The 14,159-nt window shown below is 43.5% G+C and overlaps 1 protein-coding gene across 1 annotated transcript; it reads left to right on the top strand.

The window, feature by feature from the left end:
• Positions 1-7,078: 7,078 nt before the first annotated feature.
• On the top strand, positions 7,079-13,077 carry si:dkey-154p10.3 (zinc finger protein 605). The gene is made up of 9 exons (XM_040146016.1): positions 7,079-7,132; positions 9,158-9,224; positions 9,619-10,176; positions 10,674-11,304; positions 11,394-11,454; positions 11,932-12,087; positions 12,318-12,451; positions 12,538-12,661; positions 12,808-13,077. Exons 2-9 carry the CDS (start codon positions 9,195-9,197, stop codon positions 12,959-12,961), a joined length of 1,848 nt encoding a protein of 615 aa, XP_040001950.1. The 5' UTR covers positions 7,079-7,132; positions 9,158-9,194; the 3' UTR covers positions 12,962-13,077.
• The last annotated feature ends 1,082 nt before the right edge of the window (positions 13,078-14,159 follow it).

The following is a 14,159-nucleotide window of genomic DNA, read 5'->3' on the forward strand; positions in this document are numbered from 1 at the left end:
TACGCAAAGGGGAGGAGCAGCCCAACTGGTTTCACAGTTGCTTTTCAAACATCATTAACTCTCCAAACTGAAAACACACCAGCGCATGAACCTGGATCAATCAGAGATCCTTCAATTGTCCTTTACTTTGAAAGACTGAAGCCCTAAAAAAAATTGGTAGTAGTATCGGTAGTAGTAGTATTAGCAGTAGCAGTAGTAGCAGTAGTAGCAGTAGTAGTAGTAGCAGCAGTAGTAGTAGTAGCAGCAGTAGTAGTAGTAGTAGTAGTAGTAGCAGTAGTAGTAGCAGTAGTAGTAGTAGCAGTAGTAGTAGTAGTAGTAGTAGTAGCAGCAGTAGTAGCAGTAGCAGTAGTAGCAGCAGTAGTAGCAGTAGCAGTAGTAGAAGTAGTATTAGTAGTAGTAGTAGTAGTAGTAGGAGTGAGGTTTCTGTGGTTTTGCAGGCTGAACACTGTGTCCTCTTTTCAGTTTTTTTTCGCTTGCTTTTAGAAGGGTAACACACACGCACACACACACACACACACACACACACACACACACACACACACACACACACACACACACACACACACACACACACACACACAGACACACACACACACACACACACATTTTTATCTGTACCTTTTTGAGGACCCTTATTCACATAAATCACTACCTAGCCCCTTACCCTTACCCCGAACTCCGATCAAAACCTGATTCTAACCTGAACCCTAAAACCAGATCTGAACCCTCAAACTGAGCTCTGAAGGTGTGAGGACTGGACAACATGTCCTCGTTCTATATAATGCAAACTCGTCCTCACAAAGCTAGACATACAAGTACAGGCACACACATGTGCACCTCCACCTGTTGTGAGGACAGTACATTGACTTTCATTCATTCAGACTAACCCTGAATGACCTCAGCCAAAACCCCCTACACAGTAACAGAAACCCTGACCTTAAAGGACAACTCCACAGTTTTTCAGACTGTCCCAGTGCTGCAGTAAATGTACTTACAGTTGCTTACCATGTATGATAATTATATGAGCTCAGTATATGAGGACTAATGTTAATGAGAGAGTCAGTCTGATCTCAGGTCAGTTAAACCTGCTGAGGAACAACACTGTTTACCGTGTGGATGTGTAAACGTTTTTATTTTAGCCAGTATTTGTTCACATTCAGCCAAACTGTCCCATTAAAAACAACGGAATCAGCTCTGATCAGCTGCTGTTTGCAGACAGTTTCACCATTTTTCAAGTCTGTCTTTGAACAATATTCATGTCCTCATGTGAACATGTAAACAGGTTTCCCGTTGGGACATTAACTAATTAATTAGCTGATGGGGAATGTTGTTATCAAAACTAACTGAAGATTGAAATACATTTTGTTCTTGTTTCAGCTTAAAACCTGTGTGCGTGTGTATGTGTGTGTGTGTGTGTGTGTGTTTGTGCGCGTGTTTGTGCGCGCATGTGCGCGTGTGCGTGTGTGTGGTCACAGCTTGTCATGCAACACTAAGCGGTGTGAAAATGTTGTCACGCAACGTTTCTGATTCCTGCTTCGATGATGTCTCACACACACACACACACACGCACGAACACATCCTGTATATTCAGAAAAGGAAAAAAAACAGCTTGGTCACGTGACCTGTTGACACAAAATTATTCAGCAACTATTTTCATAATTGATTGATCATTTTTAAACTAAAAATTTAAAGGGCTTTGTTTGGTTGTGTTTTATATTTTCATATATATCTATAAAATATATTTTATATCATGTCTCACAATGTGCACATCACATATAGAAATATTAATAATCTAGTAAAGGTAAAGGTAATGCGGACAAATGCATCAACTTCAGCTCCCACCACAAATGCACTTAAAATGGCACTGCAACGTCAGACCCCTTTCCATGAATCTTGGTAGCGAACTAAGGGTCATAGCAGCGTGTTGAACTCCGACTGTTTCATCCAACCCCGGGTCAGTAGTTGTGGTGGTGGCCTGGTGAGCGTTTACAGGAGGTGCTTTAAATGTCATCTCGTACCTCGCTTGTAAGCTTGGCAGCCTCCATCCGACCATATCTACTCACATTTATCGCCCACCAGATCCTACTGGCAGCCTTTTAGCGGAACTCGTTGAATTTTTATCTACCCTTGTCTTAAATTCAGACGGTGACAGGTCGTTCTTTGTGGTGACTTTAATGTCCATGTTGATGACGCCTCAAATGATTTTTTAAACATCGCTTCAACTTTTAACTTTAACAGCATGTGTGCCGACAAACACGTAACCGTGGTCGTACTTTGGACCTCGCATTTACACTGGGTGTAAAAATTTCCTACGTGGAATTTCTGGATATGTTTGTATGTATAGTTTTTAACTATGAACTACCAGCTATTAATACTGTCTCACCCTCCTCCTCGCATACTCGCATCTTTAATGAGCGCTGTTTGGTGGTCAAAACCTACACCTGTCTGATCATTCCCACACCAGTGAACTGGCTGAGTGTTTCAACTCAATTTGCTCGTCTTCTCTGAATAGTATTCGACCTATTAAGGTTTGATATAAGTCCCCAGAAAGAAAGCAGCCTTGATAAATGACGGTATTCACAGCTGTGCGAGGGAAGGTAGGAAAGCGGAGTTCAGATGGAAAAAAATCTGGTCTCCAAACACATTACAATATTATGAAGGAGTTATTCCTTCAGTGTAACAATATGATTAAGGATGCAAGAACACACTATGTCCTAGAACTTATTTCTGCCCATCAACACAACCCTACGTTTTTATTTAATACTCTCAATCAGCTGGTAAACCCAGCCCTCCTGTGCCCCAGTTGAAAGTGATGCAGACTATGAATTTTTTTTAAATCTTATTTTACTGATAAAGTGGAGTCACTCAGAGCCTCCATCACCCCTAATGCCACCAACTCTGATGTGCCTCATCCACAGCAAGATAGTCTGAACCAGTTTTATGCCATTACCTGATCCAAACTTTAAGACACAGTATCATATGAGAGTGCCTTCCAGACCTCCTGTTATATACCTACAAAGTGTTTACATGAAGTAATGTAATCTGTCGGGCCCCCTTTGCTTTCTGGACTTGGCAGCCTCTTGTCTAACGGTTGTTTCCCTGATTATTCTAAAACTGCTGAACTACTGAACCCACTTTTAAAATGACCTGAGCTGGATCCCTCACTCCCTCAAAACCATAGACCGATTTTCAAGTTGCCTTTTATATCAAAAATTTTAGAAAAAGGAGTGTCCAAGCAACTTCTGTCTGCACTGGAAAACAACAGTATTTTTGAAAAGTTTTGGTCTGGTTTCTGGAAGTGTCACAGCACTGAGACCCCCCTGCTCAGGGTCATCAATGACCTTTTAATGGCTGGGGATGATGGCATGTGCTCAGTCCTCGTACATCCTGAATTCCTTCCGTTTTGATGTTAAAAACTGGATGTCTGAAAATTTTCTTTAGCTATAATTGCATCCCATCACATGAGAAAGAAATTCTACCCTCTGCTGGTTCCCTAGTGGAACATATCAAGCCTGTTGCAAGGAATCTTGGGCTCTGGTTTGATAGTAATTTAAGTTTTGAGCAGCACAACACAAAGCTTGTGCAATTGTGTTTTTATTATCTCACAAATATTTAAAAAATATGATCTAGTTTAACTTTAACTTTGAAAGACACAGAACCTCCTACGGGCCTTCACCAAATCTCCTCTAGATTTATTGTAGCAGCCTTTTTCGTGCCTGAACCAGAAATCTATTGATAGACTCCAAACTGTACAGAACTCAGCTGCCAGGTTTTAACCAGAACTAAGAGATGTGATCACATCGCTCCCGTTTTAGCCTCTTTACACAGGCACCTAATACGGTTTAGAATTGATTTTAAGATCTTATAGATTACTTTAAAGGTTGTTCACGGCCTCTCTCCGTGCCATATCTCTGACCTTTTGGTGCCCTACGCGCCAGTTGCTCAGTTACTTTGAGATCCTCGGGCAGGGGTCTGTTTTCTGAAACCTGGCTGAAAACTAAAGGGGACAGAGCGCTGCTGCCAGGGCCTCTGGCAAATCAGGTCGGCTGACTCAGTGATTTCTTTTTCTTTCCTGATTTTAGTTGAGTTTACAATTTCTTTGAACTTGTTGTGTCCCTTTATGGTCGTGTTGCGTCTCTCTATGGTCGTGTTGCGTCTCTCTATGGTCGTGTTGTGTCTCTTTGTGGTCGTGTTGTGTCTCTTTGTGTTCCCGTTGAGTCTATCTGTGGTCGTGTTGTGTCTCTTTGTGGTCATGTTGTGTCTCTCTGTGGTCGCGTTGTGTCTCTTTGTGGTCGTGTTGTGTCTCTCTATGGTCATGTTGTGTCTCTCTGTGGTTGTGTTGTGTGTCTTTGTGGTCGTGTTGTGTCTCTTTTTGGTCGTGTTGTGTCTCTTTGTGGTCGTGTTGTGTCTCTTTGTGGTCGTGTTCTGTCTCTTTGTGTTCCCGTTGCGTCTATCTGTGGTCGTGTTGTGTCTCTTTGTGGTCATGTTGTGTCTCTTTGTGGTCGTGTTGTGTCTCTTTGTGGTCGTGTTGTGTCTCTCTATGGTCATGTTGTGTCTCTTTGTGGTCATGTTGTGTCTCTCTGTGGTCGTGTTGTGTGTCTTTGTGGTCATGTTGTGTCTCTTTGTGGTCATGTTGTGTCTCTCTATGGTCATGTTGTGTCTCTTTGTGGTCGTGTTGTGTCTCTCTGTGGTTGTGTTGTGTGTCTTTGTGGTCGTGTTGTGTCTCTTTTTGGTCGTGTTTTGTCTCTTTGTGTTCCCGTTGCGTCTATCTGTGGTCGTGTTGTGTCTCTTTGTGGTCGTGTTGTGTCTCTTTGTGGTCGTGTTGTGTCTCTCTGTGGTCATGTTGTGTCTCTTTGTGGTCGTGTTGTGTGTCTTTGTGGTCATGTTGTGTCTCTTTGTGGTCATGTTGTGTCTCTTTGTGGTCGTGTTCTGTCTCTTTGTGGTCGTGTTCTGTCTCTTTGTGTTCCCGTTGCGTCTATCTGTGGTCGCGTTGTGTCTCTTTGTGGTCGTGTTGTGTCTCTTTGTGGTCGTGTTGTGTCTCTCTATGGTCATGTTGTGTCTCTTTGTGGTCATGTTGTGTCTCTTTGTGTTCCTGTTGTGTCTCTTTGTGGTAGAGTTTTGTCTCTGTGGTCGTGTTGCATCTCTTGTCATACTTTTAAAGAGTTTAATCGCTGACATTGACAAGCAGATTGGTGCGGCATCAGCAGTAAAGCGGGCGTTGTACCGGACCGTTGTGGTGAAGCCGAGCTGAGCCACATGGCAAAGCTTTCGATCTACCATCCATTCTACCCCCACCTGTGGTCATGAGCTTTAGGTTGTGAAGAATGTGATAGCGAACATAAGGGGCTGAAATGAGTTTCCTCCACAGCGTGGCTGGGCTCAGCCTTAGAGATTGAGTGAACAGCTCTAACATCCATGGGGAGCTCAGAGTAAAGCCGCTGCACATTCATCTGGAAAATTAGGGGAAAGGGGAAGCAGGGAGATTTGCAGTCTTGTTTGGAGGAAATGGGCAGGCAGGTGGAGGTGGGAATGTAGGGAATGACGAAGCTGGCAAAGGTACTGGAGCGAGGCATCCGACAGGAAAAAACAAAGTGGAAAGCGAGACATAATCCGGTCTGGTGAAAACAACGCTCTGGCGAAGAGTGGCTGGAGAACCTTTACTGCAGTCTTGATGTGAAGATGGAAGGCAGGTGGCTGAGAGAGAGTGAGGGAGAGAGTGACGGAGGAGTGCCCCGCCCCAGACAGACACAAACACACACATAACATACAAAGGAAACAAAAAAGAAAACACTAGGGAAGGGGGAAACAACGGAAACAAACTCCTCCTCTTTGTTATCCTCCTCTTCTCTCTCCTCTCTCTTCTTCTTCTCCTCCTTCATGTGGCGGTGGAGGCCAAACAAAGTATTAATCTGTAGTGATACAGACTCTGCCCTGTACAGTCTAATTTCAGGTATGCCCAGTAACCGTTAGGATGTGCTTTATGAAATAATACCAACATACACAAGAATAAGGAAACAAGGTGCTGAGCTCATATTAATTTGCGTTGCCGCTCGTACAGGAATTGTAGGTAATGAGAGGACAAACCAGCCACGCAAGCTGTTAAAAAAAGAAAACATAGACACAGTAGTATTAGTCTCTCAAAATAAGAAGGGAAGAGTGTCAGGTTCAAACAACCTAAAACAGATATAAACACAGTAATGAGGCAGGACACAGAGTGGTGAGGTTATATACTTGCAAGGAGAACGGACAGAGAGTGCTCAGTTACAGTCTCCGACCCGCTCTGAGTTTCTCAGCCGTCTACCTCGCTCTTTTATTTCCATAGGGTGGTTCTTTGTCACATATGTCGGCATAGCTGCACAATCTCATCTAAGAAGCAGAGTGCCTCCTGCCTGTCTCAGGGACAGGACAGAAAACAGAAACAAGGAAAAGGGCAATCTATCTTATCTTTATTGGGGGGTAACTGCTTCGCAGCTGCAGATACTTCCTTGCGCATAGCTTTCAAGGGTGCTGATAACAACAGAGAAATAGCGAAGCATGGGATAATTTATGTACATTCTTCTAACAAAGAGCATCCTGGGAAAGAAATTAATAAAGAGTGGGTGAGAGAATAAATTAATAAAGAGAACTGGAGGGAGACGAGAGGAAGATATTTGCATTCCATTCAAAACAGAGTTGGTACTTTGAGAAGTAGGGAAGGAAATAGAAAAGAGGAGACATCATGAGTAGGTTAAGAATAGGACACATGACAGGGAAGCATTCAAATGGTTTGTGTGATCATTGTCAGGTATCAGAAACTGAGTATGTACTTGTTAACTGCAGGAAATATGTAGCAGAGAGAAAGGACATGATGGAAGAAATGAAAAGGTTAGGGCTGACAGGAGCAGGAGCACAGAGCGCACTGGAGTGTGGTGATAGGGGACAAGGCAGAAGATGCTCGGTCAGCCTCCTAACGAGAACTGGACTGATGAGGAAAACCTGACAGACGGGAGATGGCAGTAGTGCAACACTTGGGATACAAGCTGTCGTAAAACCCGAAGAAGAAGAAGAAGAAGACCGTTCGTGTTGCCGTACAGACCGCAGAAGAAGAAGAAGAAGACACAGCGGATGTAAACATCAACAAGTTTAGCAGCAGGTGAGTTTTAGTTTAAATATGAAATATGAAACCAGTCCAGGTGTTAAATTGAACGTGTGAGAGTTGTATTAAATCGTGTTCGGTTCATTTAACAGTGGAAACACTAAGCTTCGACACAAACTCTCTCGTTAGCTTCTGCTAACACTGTTAGCATCGTTCCTGCTCGGTTAATAAACTCCATAAATTCCGTTAATGTCCGTTACAGCAGTGTCTAACTGTTAGCTCCGTTAGTTTCCAGTCATGCTAATACTGTTTTCTGGTGGAAAATATTTTCTAGTTTTTAAAAACAAACAAATTAATTGACTTTTCATTTGGGAATATCTGAGACATTTACTGAAGATATTTTTAGGAATTGTTGATATTTTGAACGTTTGCGGGGACTGTGGAATTTGTCGATATGATGATAACGTAGATATTTAGAAAATTATGCTTTAATATGAATTATAAAATATAATAATAAATGTTATGTTATTTTTATCGCACATTATTCAGATCATACAACTTTTTTGTACAATCTGACCCACATTGGATTTTTATTTATACATACATATGTATGTATATACATAAATCCAGTGACAGTTTTTGTAATTCTGCCTCTGTACACCAACACAGTGGATTTGAAACGAAGCCATCAACATGTGATTGAAGTTTGGACTTTCAGCTTTAATTCAAGGGGTTTAACAAAAATATCACATCAACCGATTAGGAATTACAGACATTTTTATACATAGTCTCCCATTTTCAGTGGCTCAAAAGTAACTGGACAAACCAACATAATTATAAATATAAGGATTTTTTTTAAAACTTGGATGAAAATTCTTTGCAGTAAATTACTGCCTGAAGTCTGGACCCCATGGACATCACTAAATGCTGAGTTTCCTCCCTTGAGATGCTTTACCAGGCCTTTACTGCAGCCGCCTTCAGTTGCTGCTTCTTTGTGGGTCTTTCTGCCCTCAGTTTTGTCTTCAGTAAGTGAAAAGCAGGCTGAGTTTGGTTTGTCAATGACCAAGTGACTGACTTGGTCATTGAAGAATTTCCAGTTTCTTTGCCTTGAGAAGCTCCTGTGTTCCTTTCTCAGTATGTTTTGGGTCATTATCCATCTGGTCTCTGAAGAACCGTCCTATCAGTTTTGCAGCATTTGGCTGAATCTGAGCAGATAGTTTAGAACCTATACACTTCAGAATTCATCCTGCTACTTCCACCAGCAGCCACATCATCAATAAACACCAGTGACCCAGTTCCACTGGCAGCCTCCACCATGTTTGACAGATGATGTGGTGGCTTTGGATCATGAGCCGTTCCTTTCCTTCTCCATACTCTTCTCTTCCCATCATTCTGTTACAAGTTAATCTTGGTTTCATCTTTCCAAAGAATCTTGTTCCAGAACTGGGCAGTGTTTTTGAGATGTTTTCTGGCAAAGTCTAATCTGGTCTTCCTGTCCTTGAGTGTAACCAGTGGTTTGCACCATGTGCTAAACCCTCTGTATTTAGATTCATGACGGCGTCTCTTGATTTTAGACTTTAACAATGACTCACCTGCCTCCTTGTGTGTGTTCTTGACCTGACTTTCAACACTAGGAATCAGCTCCAGACCTTTTTTCGGCTTAGTTTGTCATGAAATAACGAAGGAACAGGCCACACTTGGCCATGATACTGATTGTTGGTCAATTACTTTTGAGCCTCTTAAAATCTCTGTACTTTGCTCTGTTCAGCTTTCCGTAAACCCCGTCCAGTCTCCCTGTCCCTGCTGCTACTGAAAAACACCCCCACAGCATGAGACTGCCCCCACCATGCTTCACTGTTCAGATGGTATTGTGCAGGTGATGAGCTGTGCCTGGTTTCCTCCAGACATGATGTTTAAAATTGAGGCCAACAGTTCAGTCTTGGTTTCGTCAGAAGAGTCCTGATTGTTCCAAACTTCTTCCTTTGAAAAATGATGTAGGCCACTCTTCTCTTGGGAACCTTCAATGCAGCAGGTTTTTTATTGATCTGTGCCCTGACACCATCCTGTCTCTGAGCTCTGCAGGCAGTTCCCTCAACCTCATGGCTTGGTTATTGCTCTGATGTGCGTTGTCAGCCTTTCATATAGACAGGTGTGTGCCTTTCCAGATCATGTCCACTCAATTTAATTTAGCACAGGTGGACTCCAGTCAAGGTGTAGAAACATCTCAAAGATGATCAGGAAAAATGGGAGTCACCTGATCTAAATTTCAAGTTTCATAGCAAATGGTCTGAATATTTAAGTCAATGTGATACTTCAGTTTTCCTTTTTAATTAATTTGCAAAAATTTCTAAAATTCTGCTTTTACTTTGTCGTTATGGGCTATTGAGTGTAGATTGATGAGGGAAAAAATTAACTTCAATGATTTTAGCATCAGGCTGCAACATAACAATATGAAAAAACTGAAGGGGTCTGAAAACTTTCTGAATGCAGTCTAGCTCTAGTTCTGTGTTGTTTATTTTCTGTCCGATGTTACTGTTTGTTAGACACCTGCGGGGGTCAAAGGTCAGATCCTCCCCCTGGATACAGAGACTGTCCAATCAGAGGAGAGCAAACTGAGGAAACCTCCTCCTGCAGATGTCGTGGTGATGTTGTCGGTGAAGCAGAGGTACCATGACATCAGCCCTGTGACTCTGCAGGTGGTGGGCGGGGCTGTGAGCTCCAGTCTCTACTGTGGGGAGGTGGAGGGTCTGCCAGGGGGGGTGACGGGGCTGGTGGAGTCCTTCCTGGTGGAGCTTTATCGCTGTAAACTCTGTCAATTCACCTGTGGCCTCAAGACCTCCATCAGCAGCCACCTGCTGCTCAGGCATCGTCCCCCCGCCCTCACTTACCTGAAGGGAGCTGACGAAGGGGGTGCGGCTAATGGCGGAGATGAGGCGGGACTCCAGCGGGGGGCGTCACCCTACCAACTGGATCTGAACGGAGAGTCGAAGCAGAGCGACGAGGACGAGGAGTTCCTGCTGTACAACATGCTGGACAACATGAGCCCAACCACCTGTGACATCAGCACCGAAGGGGGGCTGCAGGTCGCACACACCTGTGAGGTGACACACCTGGCACACACACACAGGCCTTTTCAGTGATGTTTGTCCATGACATGGTCGTCTTAAGATATTCTAATTTTTACTAAAGTTACTAAAGCTAAAAAGTTAATAATTATTTTCTTCAACAGTTGATCTGACAGTTATTTTCTGGATTAATCAACTCAATGATTTTGTCCATAAAATGTCAAAAAACTGAAAATGCTGTGTTAGGTTCTCCCACAGTCCAAGGAGGAAAGAGAATGTAGAGATTCATCATCATAATAATAATAATAATAATAATAATACTAATAATAATATATATTTAATTAATTAATTAATTAATTACACAATAATAGAGTCAGTCAGTTGCCTGCTGCTCCTCACACTTCGCTGCTCAGAGATGAGCTGTTTTGGACAGTAGGACTGTTGGACGTGGAACTGGGTCGATATGAGGACGTCTCTGTGTTTCGAGATAAAAAGACATATAGTTCTGCTTCACCTCTTCCTGTTGTCTGCAGGTCAGCACTTTGTTTGAGGAGGAGGAGGAGGAGGAGTCCTCCATCTTCCCTCTGAAGGGGAGTTCAGTGGATCTGTCCTGTCCCATTGACCCCCCTGCCACCCAGGAGGAGATGGCTCAGTCCGCTCACCTCATGACTCTGGGACTGTGTCGCATCTCAGCCGCCAGACCTCCTCCTCCCACTGCTTCATCCGGACATGTACAACACCCCCCTCCACCTGAAGACTCCCCCCATCTGTCCCAGGCCGACAGCCTGAAACAGAGCAGGACAGATGGCCGACAGACGAGGACTTCACCTTCCGGCAGGCGCAGGCTGCCGTGTTTTCTGTGTCCTGTGATGATGCCGTCCAGGCGACTGCTGGATGTTCATGTCCGTTCCCACCGAGCGGCCGGTGGCTTCGGCTGCGTCCGTTGCAGCTGGACGGCCAACAGCTGGGAGGAGCTGGAGCCTCACTGGAGAAGCCACTGCAGGAGGAGGAGGAGAAGGAGGAGGGAGGAAAAGAAGGAGAAGGAGAAGAAGAAGAAGAAGAAGGTGGCAGCGGTGTTGAGCTTTCCCATTTCTATGAAGACATTCGTGAACGTTGCGTCACGAAACGCTCACCAGCAAACTCATCAACACAGCAGCTACTCAGGTCAGTATGTCTTCAACTGCAGCTTGTGGCGATCAATCAATTCAGTAACAACACTAAAAATAACAGTGATAATTCATTGATTCTTCCAGATGGGTGGAGGGGCCTGCCGATTGGACAAGCACAAGGGAAGGAGGCGGAGCATACAGACAGGTAGACACCTGAAACTGTCACCTGATAGTCTGAACCTTCACACAGCTGACTTTATCAGGAAAAAAAAAAAAATTCTTTCAATTAAGCCCCCAACATATCTAAATTAATATCAGAGTATTGTCAACATATAATAAAACGATTCAAAACATCATGCAAACATTAGCAAAACATCTCAACAATCTCAAAAACTTCCAAACATATGATGAAAAAATTGTGCGAAATATTATCAAAATATCCACAAAAATCACGGAAGCATCCCTGAACTTTCACACATCATTTTTACCACAGTTTACAAAAAACTGATCAATATTAAAATACGACAATGTCTTTAGAATATTAGAATATATTGATGATATAATATGTTTTGTGTTTTTGTTTTGTGTTTGTTTTAAATTGAAGTTTGAAAAGTATTTGTGTGACACAGACAGACACCTGGCAACCAATCAGACACCAGTATTTGTATGTGTTGGTTCCCAGTCAGACCAGTAGAACTCGGACTAGTTCACTGCAGAGCATCACAGAGAAGAAGACCAACACCAGAAGAAAGAAAAAAGAGGAAGAGGAAAAGGAGGCTGAGCAGACGTCTGGAGAGATCAGAGACCAGACAGGTTTCTGCTGCTCGCTGTGTCACAGGTGAGTACAGTACCCACAATCCCTCACCCCTCAGGTTAGCACACTGCTCTCAGCAGGTGTCTTAGGGCTTCGCGACGCTTTGACCAATCGCAGCAGAGGACTGGTAACAGCCGATAGAGCCCCTGAAACACATGAAACCTAAACCTCAGTTAAACCAGGCGTGTGACGGGTGTGTGACCTGTTGTGGGGCTATGATTGGTTGATTCAGCTGGGATGTATTTTCTCTACAGGAAGTTCTCCTCTAAGCTGACTCTGAGGCGTCACCTGGGCGTCCACGGAGGAGAGAAACCGTTCACCTGTCCTCACTGTTCATACAGCAGCAGACTGAAGGCCTCACTGCTGCAACACCTGAGGACTCATACAGGTAACACACACACACCTAAGGGCATACACAGGTTACTCACCTGAGATTCAGTATCAGCTTACTGTGTGTGTATTGTTTATTGCCAGGTGAGAAGCCGTACAGGTGTGCTGAGTGTCCGTATGCCTCTATAGATCGCAGCTCTCTGCTCAGACACTGCAGAACTCACAGTCAGGAGAAACCGTACAGGTGTCAACACTGTGACTACAGCAGGTAACACACACGCACACACACACAACTCCTCGTATCCTGACAGCTGTTGTTGAGTTCTAGCCTCCCACAAACTGTGGCTGCTGTGGTGACTGTCGTCAGGGTGGCCTGTGATTGCCATAGTAACGGGCTATATTTTTCTGTGTCAGTATTCAGAAGAAGAGTTTGGACCTCCATGCTCGCCGTCATCACACAGGTGAGGCGTTTCCATGCCGTCAGTGTGAGTACTCGAGTCCGGACCGTCAGCTGCTGCTCAGACACGTCCGCCGACACCACGGCCCCTCCCAGCATGCCACTCTGTGACCTCACAGCTGATCGGACGCTCAGATTGGACTGTTAGCTTGTTGGTGGGACTACAGAGCTTAAATCGAGTCAGTGATGACATCACCAGCTGTGCTGCTGATGTCATAGTCGTTGTTTAACAGAATTTACTGAATTTTTTTTTTTTTTTTTTTTTTTTACTGTTTTAAGGTTTTTGTTTTTGTTTTTTTTACATGAAAATTAAACTCAAAAATTCAATCAGTGTTTTTCTGTTTAGTTCAAAGTGAAGACTGTCTCTCTGTCTGTTTTTGTCTGTTTCTGTCTCTGTCTCTTCATATTTTTCTCTGTTTTTCTATCTCTGTTTGTTTCTGTCTCTCTTTTTTGTCTCTGTCTCTCTGTTTCTGTCTCTGTCTCTTTCCATTTTTCTGTCGCACTGTTTCTGTTTCCTTGTTTTTGTCTGTCTTTCTATCTCTGTTTTTGTCACTGTCTCTTTTTCTGACTGTTTCTATCTCTCTCTTTTTCTGACTGTCTCTATTTCTTGCTCTGTTTCTTTCTCTGTCTCTTTCTCCATTTCTGTCTCAGTCTCTCTGTCTCTGTCTGTATCTTTGTCCCTGTTTCTCTCTCTGCTTCTCTGTCTCTGCCTTTGTCAGTCTGTCTCTGTTTCTGTCTCTGTCTCTATCGCCCTCTCTTTTTTGGTGTTTTACAGTCTTTGGTCCTGCTGAGCCTCAGAAAGCAGATTATCCAGAATAGACCAGAAACAGTCTCCCCCCACAATCCTGTACAATCTGATTAACCTCATTACGCTGACCTGAGGGGGGTGGGGGTCTGTGTGGGGGTCAGTAGGTCAACCAATTAGATGCTGTTTTGATGAGAATTATTTCCACACTTCAGTCCGTTCAGGTTTTTATTTTCAACAACACTTTCAAACTTCAATTTCATTAAAGGGACCAGATTGTTGTTTTAATCCTTTACTTAATTCCTGCTGATCATTTTAAATCATCCATCACTATTCTCTTAAATCCCCTTTAATTATTCCTTAATTTCCCCAGAAAAGACACCAAAACCTGAACCGTGATCGGCCAGAGAGCCTGCATTTGTCCTTTTACTTTGAAAAACTGAAGCCCTTAAAAAGCTCTTATTGTGAAAAGGCCTTAATCAAGGGATGTAGTAGATTTTAAGGGCGTCATGACTTTCCCCTTAGTTTCCACATGAATGTGAAATGTTTGACAAATCCATGAAT

This window comes from Xiphias gladius, chromosome 15, assembly GCF_016859285.1.
Source record: "Xiphias gladius isolate SHS-SW01 ecotype Sanya breed wild chromosome 15, ASM1685928v1, whole genome shotgun sequence".
NCBI lineage: Eukaryota > Metazoa > Chordata > Actinopteri > Istiophoriformes > Xiphiidae > Xiphias > Xiphias gladius.

Bases quoted from the DNA above. Each gene is read 5' to 3' on its own strand.
- si:dkey-154p10.3 (XM_040146016.1), top strand. From the start codon at position 9,195: ATGTGCGTTGTCAGCCTTTCATATAGACAG. The intron at 11,455-11,931 runs GTAGACACCTGA...GTTGGTTCCCAG, and splicing joins GAGGCGGAGCATACAGACAG to TCAGACCAGTAGAACTCGGA. The intron at 12,662-12,807 runs GTAACACACACG...TTTCTGTGTCAG, and splicing joins CAACACTGTGACTACAGCAG to TATTCAGAAGAAGAGTTTGG.